We start from the raw sequence: 25,994 nt of genomic DNA, 5'->3' as shown, positions 1-25,994 counted from the left end.
TTTGAGGTCAGGAATGTGTTCAATTCACCTCTTCATCTGAGCCTTGTGTCTGTCATGTGGTAGCAGCTCAGAAATATAATCAGTAAATGAATGGGCTCAACACACCTTTGTGGCAACAAGCAGTCAACCAGAACAACTTTAAATAGACCTTTAATGACTGAGGTGTGGTTTAGGACTTCAAGGTTGGATGGTCTAGGCTGGATGGTCTAGGCGCGAGACAGAGTGGAGAGCTTACTCAGTAGGCCGTCTGAGACTGCTGCTGGCGGTAGCCACCACGGCGCATGTAGCCCTCGTTTTTGCGGTAGCCATCCTTCTGGTCTGCAGGAGACACGAAGGAAGGGGAGAGAGTGCCAGGGGAGAGGTGGTGAGGACACCAGGAGCTGGGCAAGGAGAGGAGCTGGAAGCACTCACCTCGGAAGTAGCCCCCGTAGGTGCCCTGCTTGTGGTCAAACACCCGTTCGTTGTTCTCCACGAGGCTGCCCAGCTTCTCGGCCAGCTGCAGAGCCAGGTTCTGCTGGGCAGTGGGCTCAGTGCGGTGCATCACCACTGTCTGCGTCGGCTGGTCCAGGGAGGCCTGACAGGCGCGAGGCAAAGGAGGGGACACGACACAGGTCAGGCCCCTCTGCTCCAATCCCTCCATGGCTCCACCTGCCCGCTTCCCACCCCGGCCCCTACCATCAGCTCCTCATTAATGATCATTTTGCTGATGATGGAGTGCACAGTGGGCAGATCCAGCTCAAACATGTCTGACAGCGTCTCCATGCTGGGGAGAAAGAAGGCAGAAGGCAGGGGCAGTCAGGACCCTTGCCCACAAGGCTGGGGCCCTTCTGTGTCCCCAGGGCCCCGCCTACCTGATGGAGTCATAGACACTGCTGTAGGTGAAGAGGTAGGTCCTCAGTGACTCTTCCTGGATCTTCCTGCGGGAAGAGGGGAGAGAAGGAACAACAAGGCCTCAGGGAAGGGGACCAACCAGTCTCTTCTTCCCCGACCCATCATGGCCTCCCTGTCTGCTCACCTAACCAGCATGGTGCGGACTTTGTCAGCCTCAGGGAAAAGGTCCCACACTTTCCCATTCATCTTCTCATTGATGATAAAACTGTGACAGGTCTTCCAGTCACCCATCTTCATGGCCTTGGAGGCAGCGACCACATGTTCCCGCATGGACTCAGGGGGACCTGAAAGGGTGGGAATGAGACAGGGCCTAGGGAACTTAGGACAAGGACTCCTACCCCATTAGCACTCTTTAAGGAGAAACAGAGGCTGGAGGAGCAAACCATACTACAGACTCTCCCTGCCTCTCCACCAAACAGCCATGCAGTCGCCCAAGCCACTCCATCTGCACAAATGTACTTAGGTCTGACCTCAACCAGTCCATAGATGCACTTCAGGGGACTGCTGAAACCCTCGAAAATGTTGACAAATTGTGCACGTGTCCTCATGTACATCTTCCTAGGAAAAAGGCCCACGGCTTTCATCAGATTCTTTTAAGCTTCCTTGACCTAAAAACACCTCTTCCAGCCAGGCGTGGTGGCTCACGCCTGTAATAATCCCAGCACTTTGGGAGGCCAAGGCAGGCGGATCATCTGAGGTCAGGAGTTGGAGACCAGCCTGGCCAGCATGGTGAAACCTCGTCTCTACTAAAAATACAAAAATTAGCCAGGCATGGTGGCACACGCCTGTAATCCCAACTACTCGGGAGGCTGAGGCAGGAAAATTGCTTGAACCCGGGAGGCAGAATTTGCAGTGAGCTGAGATCTTGCCACTGCACTCCAGCCTGGGCTACAGAGCGAGACTCCGTCTCAAAACACAAAACAAAACAAAATCAAACCACCTCTTCCAGCTCAACTGGAATGGCATTTGCCAACCCTTCCTCACTCACATCACCTTCATGAATGGTGCCATGCCCATGCATCAATTACACTGTTGCCAGCTTATTATTCTTCCAAGCAGCTCACTTCTTTTCCTTAAAAAACTTAGCCCCGGTCAAAATTATCTCTAAAATCACAGGTTTTATGTATTAATTATGAACTCAGGCCGCTAAATACAATCCTAAGACAAGCCAGGAAGTAAGACATGGTACGCCGTAGTAACTGGAATTCAGGGTAGACAAAGTGCAAAAGTTCTACGGCTAGAAATGGGTGGTAGACAGAGAAACACAAACACGCAGACTCCAGAGCAAGAACAGCAAGCTCAATACGTGAACGGGGATCAGGCCCAAATGGAACCACAGGAGCAGGGCTAAGTGTAAGGAGAGGCACACAGCCCTCCTGGATGAACCTCCATTTTAACCATATTAACACTTGCAAAAGGCAAGGTTGGTCCGGGCGCAGTGGCTCACGCCTGTAATCCCAGCACTTTGGGAAGCCGAGGTGGGCGGGCCATCTGAGGTCAGGAATTCGAGACCAGCATGGCCAACATGAGGAAACCCCATCTCTACTAAAAATACAAAAAATTAGCCGGACATGGTGGCGGGGGCCTGTAGTCTCAGCTACTTGAGAGGCTGAGGCAGCAGAATTGCTTGAACCCAGGAGGTGGAGGTTGCAGTGAGCTGAGATTGCGCCACTGCACTCTAGCCTGGGCAACAGTGAGGCTCCGTCTCAAAAAAAAAAAGAAAAAAAAGGAAAGAAAGGAAAGAAAGAAAGAAAGAAAGAAAGAGAAAGAAAGGAAAGAAAGAAAGAAAAAGGCAAGTTTAGGGGCTCAAAGAATTATTTCTCTATAGGCTGAACAACAGTGCAGGGCTGATGGAAACTGGCTTTTGGAACCACTGTAGGGAGAAATTGAGAGGCAGGGACTGTGGAGAAGCAGACAGCCCTTTCCCATCGCTGCTACTTCAGCTCCAGCCAAGGCTAGCTCTGCAGGAAGGCAGGGCCAGGAGTGACAGATTGCCAATATTCTAAGACATGAAAATTCTGATTTTCATGGGAAATTTCCCCACAAAGTAAATCTCACTACATAAGCCAAACTAAATGTGCCTAAGGGAACCTGCCCTTTAGCCCAAACATATACATGACCAGGAGAGAACAAATCTGTAGGGGGATGTGGCTGTGGACAGTGGGCTTAGCTCACTGGTCAAGCTCTCCTGTGGGCCAACGTCACAGGAAGGGCGTGGCTCAATTCCTTTCCAGTGAGTCACCACTCAGTGCAACCCTGCAGGATCTGTCTTTCAAAAGGGGCCAAAGGAATCAATGTTAGCTTCTTGAACAATAAGGCTCTATGACAGTAGGTTTGGCTGGAATATAATGTACATGAAGGGAAGAAAAGGCAAAGAAAGGTCAGAGGTACACATGAGCTGCATTAAACTTGGGCAAGTCACTTAACTTCTCTGTGCCTCAGTTTCTCCACTGGGAAAAAGGGTATTCTAGTACCTACAGCATAGGGTTATTACTAATGCAGATTAAATAATTATTTGTAAAACACTTAGGACAGTGCCAGGCAGAGGAGGTGTCATTAAATCAGATGGAGTCGAGTGGTGGGAGAGTTACTCCCTTCACTTCTCTTAATCCTCATGCGTAATCAGGGAGCGAGGCAGCCCGCTGAACCCTGGAGCTCCACACTCACCCAGCAGGGGCTGTCGCTCGCCCACGCGCAGCTGGTGGTGGAACTGCTTGCTGATCATGCGTCGGCGGGCATCACTCTCATGGGCGGCCATGTAGGGGATCTCCAGGAGCATGGCAGACACCAGGTAGACACACTCCAGCAGCTCCAAGTTGATGTGTAGGTGGAAAGGGACCTGACGGCGCCGCTCCACCTTCTCCTGCTCCTGGTTGCGCTCCTGCAGGCTGCGCAGCAGCAGGCCCTGGCCCAGAAGCTCCTTGGCTCGGCCACTCGACTGGATGTCCAGCAGGGCGTTGTGCGCATCCTTGGTCAGGCCTTGGCGGAAGGCACAGATGCCCAGCTGCACCATGGTGCGGTTGTAAAGAATCTGGGGGCAAAGGGTAATAATGCACTCAGAGATGACAGCTGCAAGACAAGTCTTCATTTATTCCATAACTAAGCCGGGCGTGGTGGCTCATGCCTGTAATCCCAGCACTTTGGGAGGCTAAGGTGGGAGGATCACTTGAGCCCAGGGGTTCAAGATGGGCCTCAGAAACATGTAGATACCCTATCGCCAAAGATAAAAAACCAAAACAAAACTAAACAAATCTACTTCAAGTGCCTACTATGTGCTGAGCACTAGGCTGGGGAGGGAGAACAAAATAGACAAGTCCCCATTCTGCATGGAGCTTATGTCTAGAGGTGGGGTGTGGGGGGCACAAGAGCTGCACTACAAGGATGGTGACTCATGCTCAGAAGAAAAATAAAGCAGAAGACAGAGCCAGGAAGGCACTCTGCACAGTGGTGGAGGCTCAAATGTTCATATAACTACGGAAGGCCTCATTGGTAAAGAATGTTTGAATAAAGACCTAAAGAGAGAGCAAGTCATGCAGGCATCTGGGGAAAGAATATCCTATAAAAAGGAAAAGTAAACGCAGTGATCCTGTGGAAGAACCGGGCCAGGTATATTCAAAAAACAAGGGGCACGGCACAGCTAGGGCTGGGAAAAGACGCCACCACAAGCTGGGGGATGGGCAAGCACCAGCCATTTTATGAGTTTTAAGACAAGAAACCATGCGAAGGTTTTGAGCAAACAGGTGATATGATCTGACATAACTGAAGAGGGTTAATCTGTATTATGAACAGAACAAAGGGACTGAAGGGACACAAAGGCAGATGATGGTGGCTTAGAGCAGAGGGTACAAGCAGAAGTGACAGAAGTGTTCTCATAATGGACTGTGAACAGGAATGGCTGGGGAATCAGATACAGTATATGAGGGAAAAGTTCGAATTAAGAATGACTCCAAGGTTTCTGGTCTAAGCACCTGGGAAGAGGGACTTGGCACTAATTAAGACAGGGGAGACGGTAAGTGGTACAAATCTTGGGGGAAAAGACTAAGTGTAGTCATAACAACAAAAACATGGAGATCAATACCAGTCATAAGCTTACATGCAAAAAGCCTTAAAATGTTAGCAACAGAATCCAGCAATATATAATATAAAAGAAACAATATACATAACCAAACTGGATATACTTCAGGAATAAAAGGTTAGTATAAAAATGTAATGAACTCGGCTGGGCATGGTGGCTCATGCCTGTAATCCCAGCACTTTAGGAGGCCGAGGTGGGTGGATCGTGGGGTCAGGAGTTCGAGAGCAGCCTGCCCAACATGGTGAAACCCCATCTCTACTAAAAATACAAAAGTTAGCTGGGTGGTGGTGATGTGCACCTGTAATCCCAGCTACTCGAGAGGCTGAGGCAGGAGAATTGCTTGAGCCTGGGAGGCAGAGATTGCAGTGAGCCGAGATCACGCCACTGCACTCCAGCTTGGGTGACAGAATGACACCCTTTTTCAAAAAGCAAAAAACACAGTAACGAACTCATAGTTATTCATTATATGAATAGAATGAAGGAGAAGTAACTGGGTATTTCTTTTCTCTTTGAGACAGTCTTGCTCTGTTGCCCAGGCTGGAGTGCAGTGGCGTGATCATGGCTCCTGCAGCCTCGACCTCCTGAGCTCAAGCAATCCTCCTACCTCCTAGCCTCCTGAGTAGGTGGGACTACAGGCGTGCACCACTATGCCTGGCTAATTTCTGTATTTTTTTGTAGAGACAGGGTTTTGCTATGTTGCACAGCAATGAAGATAGTATGGGACTTGCATAAGGACAGACAAAAAGATAAATGAATGGGACAGAAGGGAATGACCTGAAAAACACCTACTCTTATAGGTAATGTGGTTTTTCATATTGTTTTCCACAAAGACACCAAAGCGATACAATAGGGGAAAGGAAGTCTTCTACAAATGATGCTAGAACAACTAGGTATCCATATGGAGGAAAAAGAAACCCTAATCCCAACCTCACCAGATGCAAAAATCAAACCAAGACCAACTATAAGACTAAATGTAAAAGCTAACACCCATATAGCCACTTACAAAAAAAAAGAGAGAAATTTTAAAAATCTTCATGAATTTCAGTTAGGCAAAGGTTTTTCAGACAGGATCCAGAAAATAATTACTATAAAAGAAAAAACCAGGCCGGGCGCAGTGGCTCACGCCTGTAATCCCTGCACTTTGGGAGGGTGAGGCGGGCAGATCACGAGGTCAAGAAATCGAGACCATCCTGGCCAACACGGATACTAAAAAATAAAAAAATTAGCTGGGCATGGTGGTAGGCACCTGTAGTCCCAGCTACTCGGGAGACTGAGGCAGGAGAATCGCCTGAACCTGAGAAGCAGAGGTTGTAGTGAGTCGAGATCGTGCCACTGCACTCTAGCCTGGCGACAGAGTGAGACTCCGTCTCAAAAAAAAAAAACCAAAAAACACAACAAAAAAAATTGATACATTAGACTTCATCCAAAGACATGGTTAGGAAAACGAATAAGCCAACCACACTGGAAGAAAGTATTTTCAAGAGGCTGGACGCGGTGGCTCACACCGGTAATCCCAGCATTTTGGGAGGCCAAGGCCAGTGGATTACCTAAGGTCAGGGGTTTGAGACCATCCTGGCTAACATGGTGAAACCCCGTCTCTATTAAATATACAAAAATTAGCTGGGTGTGGTGGCACACGCCTGTAATTGCAGATACTTGGGAAGCTGAGGCAGGAGAATTGCTTGAACCTAGGAGGTGGACATTGCAGTGAGCCGAGATTGCACCACTGCACTCCAACCTGGGCAACAGAGTGAGACAGACACTGTCTCCAAAAAAAAAAAATATCTGACACAGGACTAGTTATCCAGGATAGATAAAGCACTCCTACAACTCAATAAAGTGAACAATCCAATTGTTTTAAATGGGCAAGAATTGACTAGATATTTCATATTTCATGAAAGATTAATGGCCAAAAAACATAAAAAAGTAAAAAAATAGCCAATATCAATAGTCACTAGGGAAATGCAAACTAACACCACAATGAGATACCATTAGACAACCAACTAAAATTTAAAAGACCTTTGAGTGGCCGGGTGCGGTGGCTCACGCCTGTAATCCCAGCACTTTGGGAGGCTGAGGTGGGAGGGTCACCTGAGGTTCAAGACCAGCCTGGCCAACATAGTGAAATCTTATCTCTATTAAATATACAAAAATTAGCCTGGTGTGGTGGCACGTGCCTGTAATCCCAGCTACACAGGATCGTGAGGCAGGAGAATGGCTTGATCCTGGGAGATGGAGGCTGTAGTGAGCCAAGGTTGCACCACTGCACTCCAGCCTGGGCAACAGAGCAAGACTCTGTCTCAAAACAAACAAAAACATACACACACACACACACACACACACACACACACACACACACACACATAAACTAAAACATCTTTGAGACCAGCCTGGGCAACATAGTGAGACCCTGTCTCTACAAAAAATAAAAAATTAGCCAGGCATGGTGGCACATGTACACTCCATAGTAGTCCCAGCTACTATGGAGGCTGAGGTGGGAGGATCACTTGAACCTGGGAATTTGAGGCTACTGTGGGCCATGATCATGCCACTATACTCAGTCTAGGTGACAGTGCAAGACCCTGCCTCAAAAAACAAAAACAAAAAAAAGTTTAAAAGACCAATACCACTGCTGGCATGATGGCTCACTCCTGTAATCTCAGCACTTTGGGAGGCTGAGGCAGGCAGATCACTTGAGGTCAGGAGTTTGAGACCAGCCTGGCCAACATGGTGAAACCCTATCTCTACTAAATTACAAAAACTAGCCGGACATGGTGGCGGGCACCTGTAATCCCAGCTACTCGGGAGGCTGAGGTAGGAGAATCGCTTGATCCTGGGAGGTGGCAGTTGCAGTGAGCCGAGATTGCACCACTGCACTCCAGCCTTGGCGACAGAGCAAGACTCCCTCTCAAAAAAAGACCAACACCACCAAAAGTTGACAAGGAACTCCCAAACACTAGTAGGAGTGTAAAATGGTATAACCACTTTTGAGTTTCTTACAAGAATGTTCAAAGCAGCTTCATACATCAGAACCAAAAACTGGAAATAAACTGGGTGTCCGCCAAGAGGAAAACAGATACAGTGATATGTTCATACCATGGAATAAAAACACAAACAGGAGGGCTATTTAAAAACCAGCATTACCCCCAGACAGGTTCACCAGGTGCTCTACACATAAACATTTCCTAGTTGCCTCAAATATACTTTTACATGATCTACACTTCCAGACACAGTTTTTTTTGTTGTTGTTGTTGAACACAGTCTTGCTCTATTACCCAGGCTGGAGTGCAGTGGCACAACCTCGGCTCACTGGAACCTCTGCCTCTTGGGCTCAAGCACTACCAAGCCTGGGTAATTTTTTTTTTTTGACATGAAATTATGTTTACATGCAGGAGGAATGCAGGATGCTGGCATCCGGGAAAGACCAAGTGTCTACTTAAATTTGCACTGGCCAGACAGGTGGCTGTTCTGGTTAAGCCAGTTTGCCAAGAGGCCAGGGGCCTGGCATCTCCTTCACCTCCAAGGCCTCCCCATCCTACCTGCACTGGCGGGTCTGCATGCTGAATATTGTCCTGCAGGTGGCTCATGAGCATGAGGTCGCGGGCCTGGTACCAGCGGGAGTGCAGAGCATGGTGGTAGATGTGGCAGAGGATGGCGCATGTGCGGATCCGGTCTGTGCGGTCCTTGGCGTAGATGTACTTGCATAGCCTCTCCATCAACACGGCCGAGTCCTCGCCCTCATTTTCTGCCTGGTCTTGCTCAGACTGGGGAGGAAGGGAGGTTATTTGCAAAGGAGATCCAGCTTTAAAAGGCACAAGCTCTAGCAACCAAAGATGAGACTCTATCTAGTCTCATTCTAATACCTCAGTTTCCCTCCCTGCTCCACCTGCGGAAGTCTAGAGAGTAACAGATTTGCTGTCAAGTCCTGACAGAAGTGGAGGACAGGCGGACACACCCATTCCCCTCTGCCATGACTGCCACGTGCTCACCTTTGAGGAGCCCTCAGGCGGGGTCAGCTGCCGCTGATGGGCCTTGTAATCAAACTTGTAGTAGGTGTGCAGGATGCGCAGCAAGTAGATGCGGCAGACCTCCTCGGTAGTGCCCTTCTCCTCCAGGTAGCGCTGAACACGCTCGATGATGGCACACACCTGGGCCTCATCCTTCAAGTGCTCCACGTACTCTGGCAGGGAGAGCACCCACCCTCATCTCAGCTGGGCAGCCAGGCTTTCCCATCTGTCCCCAGTCATTCCAGTCAACCTGTCCCTCTTCTGCACCCGTTAGAAAAGCCTAGTCAGTGTGCCCCAGAAAGGCCATCCCCCACTCCCAGGACCGAGAACCTTCCCGTCCCACAGCTTAGGAAAAAAATCCCAACTGCCAACCTCTGCCAATAAGGGTCTGCCAGGACTGGCCCTTGCCTGGTCTCCCACGATTCTCCCTCTGCCTTCCTGTGCTGGAGTCACACTGGCCTTTTTACTCCTGGAACATCAGGCTCGCTCTCTGCTCCTCCTGTCAGGCACTGTCTTCAGCTGATTCTTCCCCTAACTCCTCCTCATTGGATCTCACCTCAGGTGGCCCTTACTTAAGGGTGCTTTCTCCAGCTGTTAGCTACAGCAGCCACCCCTCCAGCCACTTTTTACCACAGGGCCCTAGTTTAACTCTGAACTTTACATCATCTAGAATTACTATTATTTTTTGAGATGGAGTTTTACTCTTTTGCCCAGGCTGGAGTGCAGTGGTGTGATCTCGGCTCATTGCAACCTCTGCGCCGCCGGGTTCAAGGGATTCTCCTGCCTCAGCCTCCCACATAGCTGGGATTTACAGGCACATGCCACCAGGCCTGCCTAATTTTTGTATTTTGAGTAGAGCCGGGGTTTTGCCATGTTGGCCAGGCTGGTCTCAAACTCTGACCTCAGGTGATCCACCTGCCTTGGCCTCCCAAAGTGCTAGGATTACAGGCGTGAGCCACTGCACCTGGCCCAGAATTATCTTAATATCATACTATTTTTTTTTTTTTTTTGACATGGAATCTTGCTCTGTCGCCCAGGCTGGAGTGCAGGGGTGCGATCTTGGCTCACTGCAAGTTCCGCCTCCCGGGTTCAAGCCGTTCTCCTGCCTCAGCCTCCCGAGTAGCTGGGACTATAGGCGCCCACTACTACACCTAATTTTTTTTTTTTTTTGTATTTTTAGTAGAGATAGGGTTTCACTGTGTTAGCCAGGATGGTCTCGATCTCCTGACCTCGTGATCCGCCTGCTTTGGCTTCTCAAAGAGCTGGGATTACAGACGTAAGCCACCACGCCCGGCCATATCTTACTACCATTATTTGTCAAACTGCCTTTCTCCATCCAGCACAAAAGGTAAGCTTTAGGCTGCCTTGTTAATCACTACACCCTTGACTTGATGGGCACATTCACACTTCTACTGAGTAAACTATGCTGCACTTTCACACCCCAATGCCTCTCATCCAAGCTAAACAAGAGAAGTGAATAGACGCCTTACCTCAAAGGTTCTCAAAGTATAGCCCTGAGACCAGCAACCTGAGAGCAGGCTAGAGGTGCACGTTCTCAGGCCCCACCCAGACCTACAGAATCAGAAACGATGGGACTGGGAGCCAGCATCTCATCAGGCCCTTCTGTGTGAATGCTGGGTAAGTTGAAAGGCTGGCTTTTCAAGCATTCTGACTTAGTATAATCCTTACAAAGCTCTAAACCTAGTAATATTCCCTTCAATTTTCCTCTCAGCAAAGCCCACACTTGCTCAGGATCACCTTGGGAGTGAGGGTCAGTATTTTGCATTATTTTGGTAAATTCTTCATCCATTCGTTCCACCAGAGTTAGGATGCAGCCACGGACACGCAGTGGCTGAAAAGGAAGGCGAAGGAGGAGTCAACAAATTAGCCCAGATCTCAGTCTCAAACCTCAACCCTCGGGTCCCACTGAGCCTTCCCAAAGCATAAAATACACACCTCCAGTTATCCTGCCAACTCCTCCCTTTACCTGGTCAGCGTTGTGCAGGTTCTCACTCTCTTCCAGAATATTCTCTCCAACAAAAATGTTGGGATTTGCAAACAGGATGTCCATCAGCTCATTGATGCAGTCCAGGCACTTCCCCCACATCTCTGGCTGCCAAGATTTCAGGCCACAGCAGAGTCAGAGGTATGAAGGTAGAGTAGGCGGATGCCTCCCCCTTCAGCAGGAATCGTGGGGCCTTCCACCACCAAGACTGCTTCCATAGCCCCTGAGTCTTAAGACGCTAGGTACCTTTCTCGCCCAACCCACCAGCTATGCCCTGAGATGCTCCTCTTCACTGCTCTCACCTTCATGTAGGTTGCCAGGTTGGGGTTGTAGTCATAGAGAGAGGCGATGATATTGAACTTGATCTTGACAATGACGCCCTCTCCCAGGTTGTTTTCCGCTGCAATCTGAACCAGCAGTTGCAGCAGCTCAATCTGGGCAGCACTAGAGGGCCAGAGAGCTGGGTGAGGCTTTGGAGACAAATCACAAAGTCTCCCCCAGGATGCCTTCTTCAGATAACACGCCCTCCTCACCACCCCTATCCCTGCTTCTCCTTTATAAATTCCAAACAGAAGCAACAATAATCCCAACCATCCTGGAATGCTGTGAAATGCTTCACACCTACCACCATCCTCTGTTACCTAATAACTAAAGAAGGTAAACACTCTTTTAGTTTTTTAATCTTAAAAAAAAAAAAAAAAAAAAAAAAAAAAAAAGGCCGGGTGTGGTAGCTCATGCCTGTAATCCCAGCACTTTGGGAGGCCGAGGCAGGCGGATCACTTGAAGTCAGGAGTTCGAGACATGGTGAAACCCTGTCTCTACTAAAAGTACAAAAATCAGCCAGGGATGGTGGCGGGTGCCTGTAATCCCAGCTACTCAGGAGGCTGAGGCAGGAGAATCGCTTGAACCCAGAAGGCAAAAAGGTTGCAGTGAGCCGAGATTGCGCAAGTGCACTCCAGCCTGGGCAACAACGAGACTCCATCTCAAAAAAAAAAAAAAAAAAAAGAGGAGAACATTATCTCATTGTATAGATGGGAAAACAGACCCAAAACGTTAAGTGATTGGTTTTAGGTCACAAGAAGAGTAAACAGCAGATAATGGACTGGGATGCCCCACGCATACCATTCCCTCTACTACAGCCACACATAGACCCTCCCAATAATCCCTTCCCCCAACCTCCACCCTCTGCCACCTTGCAATCCCACTGCCCAGGCCCACGAATCTTACCGATCAGTTCCCTTCTTGCCTCGTGCCTGTAGGATCTCATTCAGTTTCTTGATAACGACAGCGTGGGTGATCTCGGTTCCCTTGGCAAACATTTTTGGCTTCTCCTGTATCAGTACATATCCCGTCATGTGCATGCCAGCAGGAACCTGTCCTTGCCTTTTCCCCACAAGGGGACCTTTATGCCCTCCCAAACTGTTCTCCAATTCATTTTACCAGTGAAACCCTCACCTTAACCAAGGGCACTCCGCCCCGGACCCTTTCCCACTCCCCGCCTTCATTGTCCTCCTCCTCCTCATCCAGGCGCTTGGATTTCCTGTCGTGCTTCTTCTTAGCTTTGTCCTCCCGTTTCTTCTCAGCTGCCTTCTTGTCCTCATCTGTGGTGGGCGCCCTGCCAGCAGACATGGGAGAAGATGACAGATCAGCCCGTCCCCATCTCTAAGGCTTCTTCCTCCCATCAACTTCCTCTTTTCCTCCAACAGCTCCTGGGTCCAAGTTATGCTCTATAATAATGACCTACAGGGCACAGTTAACCATAACCATAGCCATCTCTAATAAGACAGAGTACTAACCAGGCCACTGCAGACATATTAATAGAAACAACCTGTCAGCTACGCATGGTAGATCCACTTGATGTCAGGAATCCAAGACCAGCCTGGGCAACATGGTGGAACCCCATCTCTACTAAAAGTACAAAAATTAGCTGGGCATGGTGGTGCACGCCTGTAGTCCCAGCTACTTAGGAGGCTGAGGCACGAGAATCACTTGAACTCGGGAGGCAGAAAAGGCTGCAGTGAGCCACAATCATGCCACTGCACTTCAGCCTGGGTGACAGAGCAAGACTCAGTCTCCAAAAAAAAAACAAACAAACAAACAAAAAAACCTGTCATTTTGCTCCAAAGCTAACATCTACAGTTTTCCAAAGAATCCACAACTTATTTTGATACCAGCTGCTTTCTCCAGACTGACCAGCTAATCAATGAATCAGTTTCCCCAAATATATAAAGATTTTTTTTCTTTTTCACTATTCCTAAACTGTTTTATCCCTTTCTCTCCTCTCTTGACAACCGATTAATCTAAATTCTGAATTTAAAAAAAATGTTCACTATAAAAAAGGTCCCCACAAAACAGAAAAAGATCACCAGCTATGCTGAAATGGTCTTAGGCTACTGGATGTTGCCTGAAGCCATCTCCAGACTTGAATATGTATTTATGGAACAAAATACAAACAAAATGGCAAAGACAAATTAACTTCAAACTTTGCACAGATACTGAAGAATAAATCTTTCCAGAAAGACTCAACATTTTTGAAACCTCATATGTAATTATCATAATCTACCATTTGAACATTTATAAATAAATTTCATTTTCACTGCTTAAAAGGTTTGAATACGTTTTTGGAATAGTCTATAAGTTTACCAGTTAAATTAAGTCTTCCCTTGCCAGAAGACCAGTGTCATAACTCTCAACAAAAGTGTATGGACTGGCCAAGCATGGTGGCTTAAGCCTGTAATCCCAGCACTTTGGGAGGCCGAGGTGGGCGTATTGCTCGAGCCCAGGAGTTTGAGACCAGTCTGAGTGACAAGGTAAAAAGCCCGTCTCTATTAAAAACAACAACAACAACAACAACAACAGCTTATGGCTCTTTGCCCCGTACCACTGCAAGACTCTAATGATGACTCACTTTATAGGTAAAATCATTTGCAAATATGCAAAGTATGTTCATTAAACTAAAACCTCTTTGTCCAAACCATCTGCATAGCTCTGAGATCAGAAGAGCTAAAGCTATTTTTTAAAATGAATGCTTCAAAAGAACTTAAACTTCCTTGGCTAAAGTATTACTCCTAGCACTAAAGATAGTACGATACACACCTCAAAAGGGAAATGTACTATTGTACGAAATTCTAACTGAAAGACCTAAGACTTGGCTTGACCTCTCCTATGACAGACTATACTCTGGTATATTCATATCTTTTTAGAAATTATCAGATAACAGGTGTTCGCAGCCGCCGTCGTGCTGCCTCTCACTCGCCGAGCTCCAGCCGAAGGAGAAGGGGGGTAAGTAAGGAGGTCTCTGTACCATGGCTCATACAAAGCAGACTGCCCACAAATCGACGGGTGGTAAAGCACCCAGGAAGCAACTGGCTACAAAAGCCGCGTGCAAGAGTGCGCCCTCTACTGGAGGGGTGAAGAAACCTCATCGTTACAGGCCTGGTACTGTGGCGCTCCGTGAAATTAGATGTTATCAGAAGTCCACTGAACTTCTGATTCGCAAACTTCCCTTCCAGCGTCTGGTGCGAGAAATTGCTCAGGATTTTAAAACTGATCTGCGCTTCCAGAACGCAGCTATCGGTGCTTTGCAGGAGGCAAGTGAGGCCTATCTGGCTGGCCTTTTTGAAGACACCAACCTGTGTGCTATCCATGCCAAACGTGTAACCATTATGCCAAAAGACATCCAGCTAGCACGCTGCATACGTGGAGAACGTGCTTAAGAATCCACTATGATGGGAAACATTTCATTCTCAAAAAAAAAAAAAAATTCTCTTCTTCCTGTTATTGGTAGTTCTGAACGTTAGATTTTTTTTTTCCATGGGGTCAAAAGGTACCTAAGTATATGATTGAGAGTGGAAAAATAGGGGACAGAAATCAGGTATTGGCAGTTTTTCCATTTTCATTTGTGTGTGAATTTTTAATATAAATGCGGAGACGTAAAGCATTAATGCAAGTTAAAATGTTTCAGTGAACAAATTTCAGCGGTTCAACTTTATAATAATTATAAATAAACCTGTTAAATTTTTCTGGACAATGCCAGCATTTGGATTTTTTTAAAACCAGTAAATTTCTTATTGACGGCAACTAAATGCTGTTTGTAGCATTTTTATCATACAGTAGATTCCATCCATTCACTATACTTTTCTAACTGAGTTGTCCTACATGCAAGTACATGTTTTTAATGTTGTCTTTTCTGTGCTGTTCCTGTAAGTTTGCTATTAAAATACATTATTAAAAAAAAAAAAGAAATTATCAGATAACAAATGTTTGTATCCTCAGCTATATAATCAACAGATGCAAGCAACATTTCTAAACGAGTATTACCTCTACTTAATGCATAGTTAAGAGACTAAAAAGACATTATTAAGAGACACCAACGGAAGTCAGGCCTAACTACACTGCAAAGGACCACACCATTTTCCCATGCCTTCCCAACCACAACTACTGATGGAAAGCCCTAGATGTATATACCCTTGCTTAGGATCCTAACTCGGACATTTGGTCTCACTAGACATCCTGGGGTTCACTTAAAAAACAAAAACAAAAACAAAAAAATGCCTCCAGAATCAGGTAACTCTCTTAGAAGTAGACAGCAGCTCTGTAAGAGTTCACAGGTCGCTGGGCGCAGTGGCTCACGCCTGTAATCCCAGCACTTTGGGAAGCTGAGGCAGGCAATCACGAGATCAGGAGATCGAGACCAACCTGGCTAACATGGCAAAACCCTGTCTCTACTAAAAATACAAAAAATTAGCCAGGCGTGGTGGCACATGCCTGTAATCCCAGCTACTTGGGAGGCTGAGGCAGGAGAACTGCTTGAACCAGGGAGGCGGAGGTTGCAGTGAGTTGAGATTGCGCCACTGCACTCCAGCCTGGGCAACAGAGCAAGACTACATCTTAAAAAAAAAAAAAAAGAGTTCACGGGTCAATCATGACATCAGGTATAGATGAACTTCCCCCTAATACCTTCAGATCACCATAAGACAACAGATGGCCTTATCCCACATCAAAGAGGCTGAAGCTCATGGGAATAAACTCACTCCTTTACAAGCTTGTTTTGACCAAAAGATGAAGGCTGAGAAATGCTGATGAGGGAAAGGGTATATTTAGACTGGCTGAATCTGGAGTTGCTGAAAACCCTTACTGGCAGAGGGCCTATCGTGTTTTCTAGATCATCCACCAACCTTGGGTGGCATACTCAAGGAGAGTTATTATCAGAGTTTACACAGAAAAACGGGCAAACAGAATCCACTGTTCTGTGGTTTTGCCCTCTCTCCTTGTGTTCCTCTTTCTCCTATATAAATCCTGCTTTTGCTCGGTTGGAAATTAATCTGAAAATCTGTCTCCCTTGTTATACAAGTGAAATAGTGTCTGTGAATTATTCTTCTACACTACAAAGCCACAAACTCTCAATGTCAAAAAGCTTCTGACACTTGAAACTCTAACTTTATTTTCTCAAGGGTTTTCCTCAGAACATTGATTCAACTAATTTTAGATTTTTTTGATTAGGTATACAAGTTAGTTTACAGGTTAACAAAAAAAAATTTGGCTGGGCGCGGTGGCTCATGCCTGTAATTCCAGCACTTTGGGAGGCTAAGGTGGGCGGATCACGGGGTCAGGAGATCGAGACCATCCTGGCTAACACAGTGAAACCCCATCTCTACTAAAAACACAAAAAAATGTAGCTGGGCATGGGGGCGGGTGCCTGTAGTCCCAGCTACTCAGGAGGCTGAGGCAGGAGAATGGCATGAACCCCGGAGGCAGAGCTTGCAGTGAGCCGAGATCGCGCCACTGCACTCTAGCCTGGGCAACAGGCTAGTGTCTCAAAAAAAAAAAAAAAATTCAAGGATAACCTCTAAAAGCATAGCATGTAACTCCCAAACCAGCAGAGAAAAACAAAATGAATAATAAGAAAATACATATAATCTAGAAATGGGGGAAAAAAAAGAGGATGAGAAAATATATGTAGGCTAGGTGTGGTGGCTCATGCCTGTAATCCCAGTACTCTGGGACGCTGAGGCGAGCGAATCATCTGAGGTCAGGAGTTCGAGACCAGCCTGGCTAACATGGTGAAACCTTGTCTCTACTAAAAATATAAAAATTAGCTGGGCGTGGTGGTGCTCACGTGTAGTCCCAGCTACCCAGGAGGCTGAGGCATGAGAATCACTTGAACCCAGGAGGCAGAGGTTGCAGTGAGCCAGGATTGCACCACTGCATTCCAGCCTGGGCAACACAGTGAGACTCCTTCTCAAAAACAAAAACAAAAAACAAACAAATAAAAGAAAAATAAAATACAGGTTGAATATCCCTTATCTGAAATGCCTAGAACCAGAAGTGTTTCAAATTTCAAATATTTGCATATATATATAAAATGAGGTATCTTGGGAAGGGCTCCAAGTCTAACTACGAAATGTGTGTGTTTCATCTACACCTTATACATACAGCCGGATGGCAATTTTACCGAAACAAAGTTTTGACTGCAACCTGTCACATGAAGTCAGATGTGGAATTTTCCACTTATGGCGCTCCAAAAATTTCAGACTTTGGAATTAGAGATGCCCAATCTTTAGAAGACAGAATGAATTTCAAAATAATTATGATGAAAGAAACTACCCCCTCCAAATTATATACCGTTGATTCCATCACATAAAATTCTAGAAAATGCTAACTTACCTAGTGACAGAAAGCAAATTAGTGGTTGCCTAGGGATAGGGTGAGGAAACTGAGGCAGGGGAGAAGTATTACAAAGGGGAAGGTGGAAATGTTTGGGTGTGAAATTTTTAGGATATTATGTTTTGATTGTGGTGAGTTCTATGGGTGTAAACATATGTCACAACTTATTAAATTTAAGGCCAGGCGCGATGGCTCATGCCTGTAATCCCAGCACTTTGGGAGGCCGAGGCGGGTGGATCACGAGGTCAGGAGATTGAGACCATCCTGGCTAACACGGTGAAACCTCGTCTCTATTAAAAGTACAAAAAATTAGCCAGGTGTGGTGGCGGGTGGCTGTAGTCCCAGCTACTCGGGAGGCTGAGGCAGGAGAATGGTGTGAACCCGGGAGGCGGAGGTTGCAGTGAGCAGAGATCGCGCCACTGCACTCCAGCCTGGGCGACAGTGCAAGACTCCGTCTCAAAAAAAAAAAAAAAATTAAACAAGTGCAATTATTGTATGTCATTTACACCTCAATAAAGCTATCACAAAATTTAAAATAAAGAGGATAAACAGAAAGTATAAGATATCATAAAATGGTAAGAATACATTGATAACCACAATAGGCTGGGCGCAGTGGCTCACGTCTGTAATCCCAGCACTTTAGGAGGCCCAGGCAGAAGGGTTACTCCAGCCCAGGAGTGCGAGACCATCCTGGGCAACAGGGCAAGACCCCGTCTTGATAAAAACTAATTATGTAGACACATATATAAATAACCATCATATATATGTAAATAACTATAATAAACATAAATGAACTAAATTGCCAGAGAAGCAGAGATCAAGTTCTGGTGGTCGTTGCACAATGTGAATGTACTAAATGCCACTGATTTGTACACTTGAAAATGGTTAAAATGGGAAATGTTATGTATCACAATAAAAGAAAAAAAAGCAGAGATTTTATGAGATTAAAAAAAAAAAAAAAAAAAAACCAAAAACCTAGCTGTGCTTAAGAGACACTCTTTTTTTTTTTTCCCCTGAGATGGAGTCTTGCTCTGTTGCCCAGAGCTGAAGTGCAATAGCGCGATCTCAGCACACTGCAACCTCCGCCTCCCAGGTTCAAGCAATTCTCCTGCCTCAGCCTCATGAGTAGCTGGGACTACAGGCACAGGCCACCACATCTGGCTATTTTTTTTTGTATTTTTAGTAGAGATGGTGTTTCACCACGTTGGCCAGGCTGGTCTCGAACTCCTGACCTTGTGACTTGCCTGCCTCCGCCTCCCAAAGTGCTGGGATTACAGGCGTGAGCCACCACGCCCAGCCAAGAAACACTCTTAATCATACAGCATGGCAGAGTTAAAAATAAAAGGACAGGAAACGTCCTTTCATAAACGTCCTTTATCAGGTAGAGGGAAGCTCCCTTCTATTCCTAGCTTCAGTCTTTTATCAAGAAAGAATATTAGGATTTTTTTCAAATGCTTTTTTTTGCATCTGCTGAGATGACTCTATGGCTTTTGTCTGTTATTCTATTGATACAGTATATTAGTTGATTTTCATATTAAAACATCCTTCTATTATTGGGGTAAACCTTACTTGGTTATTAAATTTTTTAAAAAAACTTTTTTGGGAGATGAGCCCACCCATCCTCCATCCCCCTACAGGCAAGAAGGGGGTGCTCCCATATAATCCTTATTGTATGTTGCTGGGTTTGGTTTTCTACTATGTTGTTGAGGACTTTTGAGTCTATATTTATAAAAGTATAGCTTTATAGTCTTATAGTTTTCTTTTTTGTTGTTTTTGTTTGTTTTTTTGAGACAGTGTCTTGCTCTGTCGCCCAGGCTGGAGTGCAGTGGCACGAACTCGGCTCACTGCAACCTCCACCTCCCAGTTCAAGCGATTCTCCTGCCTCAGCTTCCCAAGTAGCTGGGACTACAGGTGCCTGCCACCATGTCTGGCTAATTTTTTGTATTTTTAGTAGAGACTGGGTTTCACTGTGTTAGCCAGGATGATCTCGATCTCCTGACCTCGTGATCCACCCGCCTCGGCGTCCCAAAGTGCTAGGATTACAGGCGTGAGCCACCGTGCCCAGCCTTGATGTCTTAAGTTTAATTTTAGGCCCCACTTGCTCCCTCAGACAGGAGCCTTTGTGCAACACACATGTGCAGTGCACATCACACACCAGAGTCCACACAATGGGAGACTTCAATACACAATTATTCAAAGACAAAAACGCAAACTACAGTGGATATAAAAGATCTGAACCAATAGTAACACTGATAGTTCTGTAAGATATCAACAGGTTAAAAAAATGAGTTTCATGATCAAGCAAGTTTTTAGGATGGTTAATAATACAAAGTTGGGCATATTTATTCTCATGGAACTTTCCAGAGGTGGTTGTAAACCCTCCAAGAATGGGTGTGATAGACAATGCGGCCCAGACCTTAACCAGTGTTCCCTGAAGCACTGGACAAAAAAAGGCTTCTCAACAAAATGCCCACCAAGTAAGTTGTTCAGCCTGTCTAGACCTCTAGAGGGCTGGAAACTCACTACCTCCCTAAAGCAGCATGACCACAACTTTTAAACGCAGGAAAGCAACCTCGAGAGCAATAATCTTCCTATTAAAAGGGTACTATTTGTCTGGGTGCAGTGGCTTACGCCTATAACCCCAGCACTTTGGGAGGCTGAGGTGGGAGGATTGCTTAAGCCCAGGAGTTCGAGATCAGCGTGGGGAACATGGTGAAATCTTGTCTGTATTAAAAATACAAAGAATTAGCCGGGTGTACTGGAGTGTACCTGTAGTCCCAGCTACCCAGGAGCCTGAGGTGGGAAGATCACCTGAGCCCAAGAGGTTGTGGTTGCAGTGAGCCAAGATTGCGTCACTGCACTCCAGCCTGGGAAGAGCGAGACCCTGTCTCAAAAGAGCACTATTTATCTGTAGTTTGCGCAAACTGGCTAAGAAAAAATAAATAAAAGCACTATTTTTAGTGAGCTTGAGATTTCACTCCCATGGGATACAAAGGAGCAGGTATCACTTTTATTTCAAAGGGAGAAACTGAGACTTAAGGTCAAGTAACTTATACAATGTTGTACAGCTGACAAAGGCTGGGAGACAGAATCCACACTGGGATCCTCCCCCATTCTGACTGTCCCAGTAAAGGTCATGAACACTTGCGGCAGTCTGTATGCTGTATGTGTACTAAGAAGTTATCAGGAAGGGTAACACAGTAGCAACACACACTGAGGGCTCACCACACGTCAGTCTTAGATGAACTATTTTCTTACATCACACCTCCCTGTATTCCTGCAGCTATTCTGGAAGGGAGGGTTCCCTGCCTTATTTTACAGATGAGAAAACTGAAGATTAGACAGGTGAAGTAGTTTGTCCAATGTCACACAGGTATCGGGTGCCAAAGTGAAATTTGCACCCAATCCACACGCAGTGAGTAGGGCTGTGGGTAAATATTTGGACTCTGGAGCCTTCAATTCTCAACTTTAGGACACATTAGCTTTGTGACTTTAGCCAACTAATATACTTGACTCTCTGATCCTACTGTAAAATGCTAACAGTTGGCTTCTCCAACCTAAAAGGACTCCATGGAAGAATCAATAAACTTCCAGACAATTAAGGGCTTTCTACCAGTTCCAGTGTAACCCTAGGTCCCACTACTTTCCTTACTTTTTAAGAAATCTTGAGGCCAGCGCTGTTTGTTTCCCTTCTTCCTCCTCTGAGTCGGAATCGGAAGATGTGGAACCTGTGTCCCAGTCTTCATCATCTTCGGAATCTTCTGAGTCCTCATCTTCATCCTTAGAGGGGAGAAAAGAGGATCAGCAAGAAGATAGGGAGATTGACTGGTGTCTCTACCCTCCTTACTAACGCATGTTCGAGATTTATTTTCATGAGCAGAACAAGAGTGGCTACTCATGGAATCAAGATACCAAGGGCTGGAACTGACCATCAAGTCCCAGAGTGATGCTGCAATTTGGCCGCAGGAACACACACAGCTTTTCCTGGCAGAGCTGGGCCCAGATCCCTGTTTGCCCACTGCTCTGATGTAAGAGGAAGCCTGTTCTCAACTCCACCAAATTCCACCCCTCCCAACCCTAGGGTTTGAGTCTTGTCTTTCCCCCCCAGGGACTCAGGAACTACCTCTGGCAGGAAATCACCCATCTAACCCTGGCTCTTACATCCATCTTTTTGAGGAACTTGCGACTCTCCCCAGAAGGAGCTTCTGATTTCTTCTTCAAGAAAGTTGCAGCACTGACTCCGTCCTCATCCTCATCCTCATCTGAAGAGCCTAGTGGTAATGGAGGGAGAAAAAGATCCTGAATGTTGAAAAGCCGGATTGGAGGGCAGTCAAGAAACCAGGCCAAGGGCAGCACTAACTCTGGACTTCCTATTTGCAACAAAGGTTCTTTTGCTCACCTTCTGAATCCTCCTCATTTTTCTCAGCATCTTCATCCGCAGACTGCTCGGGGTTCTGGACAGAGAGGGAAGTGACAGAACAATCATGGATGCTCTCCAGCCATCAGCCCACCCCACCCCTCCACCCCAGACAGTTCTGTCATCTTCCCGCTCCAGTCACACCTCCCACTAGCAATTCCATCTTTGGGTCTCAGTCACGGGGTCACTGTTCCCAGTTCAGTAAGTGTGCCTCTAGCCTCCCTACCTGCTTGTAGCTTGTGATATGGGACTCGAAATCACGGTTGTATTTTCGGATCTTCTGGCGCAAGGTGCTCAGAGCCTTGGCATTGTTCTTGTTCATCTTCTTCTTCCCTTCCTTATCTTCCCAAAGCTAAAGAGAAGAAGAGGAAAGAAAGAGAGAACAGTGATTTGAAACTAAGTAACATTTCCTAAACTCCAGGCTTCTTCTCCACTTTTGAGTCTTGCTATTGGAACACCGCTGGTACTACTTATTAACCACATCTGTTAGCTTATTTTGAAAAGATCATATACATCCCACCACTAAAAGTACAAAACCATGAATAAGTGGTGGTAATAAATATAGGCATCACACCTCATTAAGATAGTCCTCTAGGTCAGCCAGGATGCGGATATAGAACCGGGGGACACCTTCTTTGTCCACAATGCTTTTGGCCTTCCCATATGCTTTTCCCAAGAGCTCAAACTCTTCCAGGCACTTGGTGACATCACGAATCTTCATGGCATTACGGATGGTCCGGATAAGGTTGGTCAGCTCCTCAAACCTGGGTTGGGAACCCGATACCACATTGAATATGCCCACCGAGGGAAAACTCACCACTGCTCCCAGAGACTCGCATCACCCAGCCTCCCCACAGCTTCACTGCTCCCAGAGACTCCCATCACCCAGCCTCGCCATGGCTTCACCTCTTGTCCTTGGCACTGCGGACAACTCTCTTGGTATCTTCCTCATCCTCACTCAGCAACAATGGCCTGTTTGGAAGGAACAGAGACCATTAACCTCCTTTCCCAGTCTTTCCAAGAGATCCCTATTTCCCTACTCAGGACAGGTAGAACTAAGTAATCCAGGCCATCCACACCACACTCATCCTCTTTTTGACTCCTCCTCAGGGCCACTTCGTATACAACTCAATCTTTTAAGTGTACATTAACTAAGGCCTTTTGCTCAGTGTTGCAGCAAACACAAAGATGACATTCACTATCCTCTCAAAAACCAACAAATAAAAGTGCTAATTTACTGTGTAACTAATGACATAGAGACACAAGTCACCACAGAAGTACTGAAAAAAAAAAAAGAGGTAGAGAAGAACAATACTTGAGCTATAATGAACAGAAAAGGCTTCAGGGAGGTGGTACCTAAACTAGATCTTAGCAACATTTCCCAAAGTATGAGAGGCCAACAGCAAGGAGAAAGTCTCAATGGCATTAACACCTCCACTGCTAGTATTTTTCTATGATATTTTTCTATGATAGTAAGACCAGACCACAGGCTCACAGTCAGCAACAGTATCTCTGTTCTTTTTGTCTGTTAAAAGATAAGGTCTCACTATGTTACCCAGGCGGCCTCCAACTCCTAAGTTTCAAGGGATCCTCCCACCTCAGCCTCCACAGTAGTTGGGACTACAGGCATGCACCATCTTGCCTGCCTCTTTTCCCTTTTTATTATTTTTTGGATTATTTTGGGGATGTTTTTTGAGGTGGAGTTTTGCTTTTATTGCCCAGGCTGGAGTGCAATGGCGCAATCTCGGCTCACCGCGACCTCCGCCTCCAAGGTTCAAGAGATTCTCCTGCTTCAGCCTCCTAAGTTGCTGGGGTTACAGGCACATGCCACCACGCCCGGCTAATTTTTGTATTTTTAGTAGAGACGGGGTTTCACCTTATTGGCCAGGCTGGTCTCAAACTCTTGACCTCAAGTAATCAGCCTCCCAAAGTGCCGGGATTACAGGCTTGAGCCACCTGCCCAGCCTGGATTATTCGGTATTTTATGGCAAATGACATTGGTTTCCACCTGTGGAAGTGATACGAAACCATATGCATATTGGCATATACATGTGCAATACATACTTTTAAAACAGTAGCACAAGCATGTGGCAGATGTTTAAGAAACACCATTCCAGTGGGGCACAGTGGCTCATTCCTGTAACCCCAACACTTTAGAATGCCGGGCGGGAGGTTCACTTGAGCCCAGGAGTTCAGAACCAAACCAAGCAACACAGTGGGACACCTTCTCTACAAAAAATTAAAAACAATTAGCCCGCCGCGATGGCGTGCACCTGTAGTCCCATCTACTTGAGAGGCTGAGGTGGGAGGATTGCTTGAGATCTGAAGGTCGAGGCTGCAGTGAACTATGACCCCTCAAAAAAAGGAAAAAGAAAAACCATTATATTGTTTCAGAGGGGGTAAAAAAAAATTAATGTACAGAAATGGGGGATGGGTATTTACGTAGAGGTGAACAGGCATATAAAATGTTTAAGCACCTGCGTACACAGCAGGTGGCCAGACTTCAGAGTCACATCAGGGGGCTCCCAGATACCAATCAATCATTTTGCATTTCCTTCTGTGAGCAGTGAGAAGTCACTAAGGACTTCTCGGCGGTTAAGATGAGAAGAGACAAGTAGAGGCTGTAGACTTAAGGCCAGTTAGAAAGCTGATGCAACAGATCTGGCCTGGGAAACCTCTGTGATTCTATCCCTTGTGCCTGGTGGGTGGCCTCCCGCTATCATAGCCCTCTAAGGCTGTCTCTCTCCAACACCGCTCCGATCCTGCAAACTCTGGTCATTGTCCAAACCCGCTCTCCCCGCCCTCACCTCCATCCCTCCCATGTGCACTGCGTTCCACAGCCTGCCTAACCCCGCACTCCCAGAATGGTCACAGCCACAACCCCTGCAACTCACTGTTTGCCATAGTTGCCTCCGACAGGTTTGGTGACGAGCTCCTCCCCGGACAGGGATGACTCGGACTCGCTGTCCGAACCGGTGGTGAAAAACCGCGACATGGCGACGGCGCGGAGGTGCTACGGCCGGACCTGCGGGGAAGCCAAGGCGTCACTGGCCATGCGAAGAGGCCCGAGCCAACACCTCCCGACGCCCGACCCCTCACCGGCCCCACCCGGACCTCGACCCGGGTCTCCCACCACGAAGCACAAGGCCCAAAAAATACCAACCAGCTGAGCCCGCGAGTCACACCGCAAAGCCGTGACAGCGGAAACGCCGAGAGAGAAGGCGGGTCCTCGCGTCACTTCCGGGAAGCGCCGACTAACTACACTGGGAGACTACAACTCCCAGTGGCCTTCGCGCCATACGGGGGCGGGGACAAGCCTGAGGGAACTGGGCGCTGAGACCTTTGGCTGCAGGCGTCGCGAATCCTACCGCGCGTTGGTGTCGGGATTTAAAACACGAAGATCGGCGGGGCGCAGTGGCTCACGCGTGTAATTACAGCATTAATAGGCATTAATAGTATAGAAGTAGATAATCCTGCCGGGTGCGGTGGCTCACTCACGCCTGTAATCCCAGCACTTTGGGAGACCGAAGCAGGCAGATTACCTGAGGTCGGGAGTTCGAGACCAGCCTGACCAATATGGAGAAACCCCATCTCTACTAAAAATACAAAATGAGCCAGGCGTGGTGGTGCATGCCTGTAAGCCCAGCTACTCGGGAGGCTGAGGCAGGAGAATCGCTTGAACCCGGGAGGCGGAGGTTGTGGTGAGCCGAGATGGAGCCATTGGACTCCAGCCTGGACAAAAGCGAAACTCCATCTCAAAAAAAAAAAAAAAAAAAAAAGGAGACAATGCTAGCCAGGCACAGTGGCTCACTTCTGTAATTCCAACACTCTGGGAGGCTGTGGGCGGATCACCTGAGGTCAGGAGTTGGAGACCAGCCTGGCCAATATGGCAAAACCCCGTGTCTACTAAAAAATACGAAAATTAGCTGGGCA

General features: G+C 46.9%; 2 protein-coding genes across 2 annotated transcripts; one reads left to right on the top strand and one right to left on the bottom strand.

Moving 5' to 3' along the window:
* Positions 1 to 25,380, bottom strand: LOC100582820 (eukaryotic translation initiation factor 3 subunit C). Its single transcript, XM_030799026.1, has 21 exons — positions 25,225 to 25,380; positions 24,956 to 25,086; positions 22,968 to 23,033; positions 22,636 to 22,825; positions 22,288 to 22,413; positions 22,044 to 22,098; positions 21,806 to 21,915; positions 21,297 to 21,424; positions 12,434 to 12,593; positions 12,206 to 12,309; positions 11,281 to 11,422; positions 10,961 to 11,086; positions 10,732 to 10,825; positions 8,956 to 9,146; positions 8,506 to 8,730; positions 3,559 to 3,922; positions 1,016 to 1,175; positions 852 to 917; positions 676 to 763; positions 412 to 574; positions 1 to 318 (listed from the first exon to the last, which is right to left on the bottom strand). Exons 2-21 carry the CDS (start codon positions 25,054 to 25,056, stop codon positions 236 to 238), a joined length of 2,742 nt encoding a protein of 913 aa, XP_030654886.1. The 5' UTR covers positions 25,057 to 25,086; positions 25,225 to 25,380; the 3' UTR covers positions 1 to 235.
* On the top strand, positions 13,860 to 15,205 carry LOC100605093 (histone H3.3-like). The gene has a single exon (XM_012505323.2). It carries the CDS (start codon positions 14,284 to 14,286, stop codon positions 14,692 to 14,694), a length of 411 nt encoding a protein of 136 aa, XP_012360777.1. The 5' UTR covers positions 13,860 to 14,283; the 3' UTR covers positions 14,695 to 15,205.
* Positions 25,381 to 25,994: the final 614 nt, after the last annotated feature.

The sequence above is a fragment of the Nomascus leucogenys genome, chromosome 2 (genome assembly GCF_006542625.1).
Source record: "Nomascus leucogenys isolate Asia chromosome 2, Asia_NLE_v1, whole genome shotgun sequence".
Lineage (NCBI taxonomy): Eukaryota > Metazoa > Chordata > Mammalia > Primates > Hylobatidae > Nomascus > Nomascus leucogenys.
Note: the sequence above shows the minus strand (reverse complement) of the source record. Positions and strands in the feature narration are given on the sequence as shown.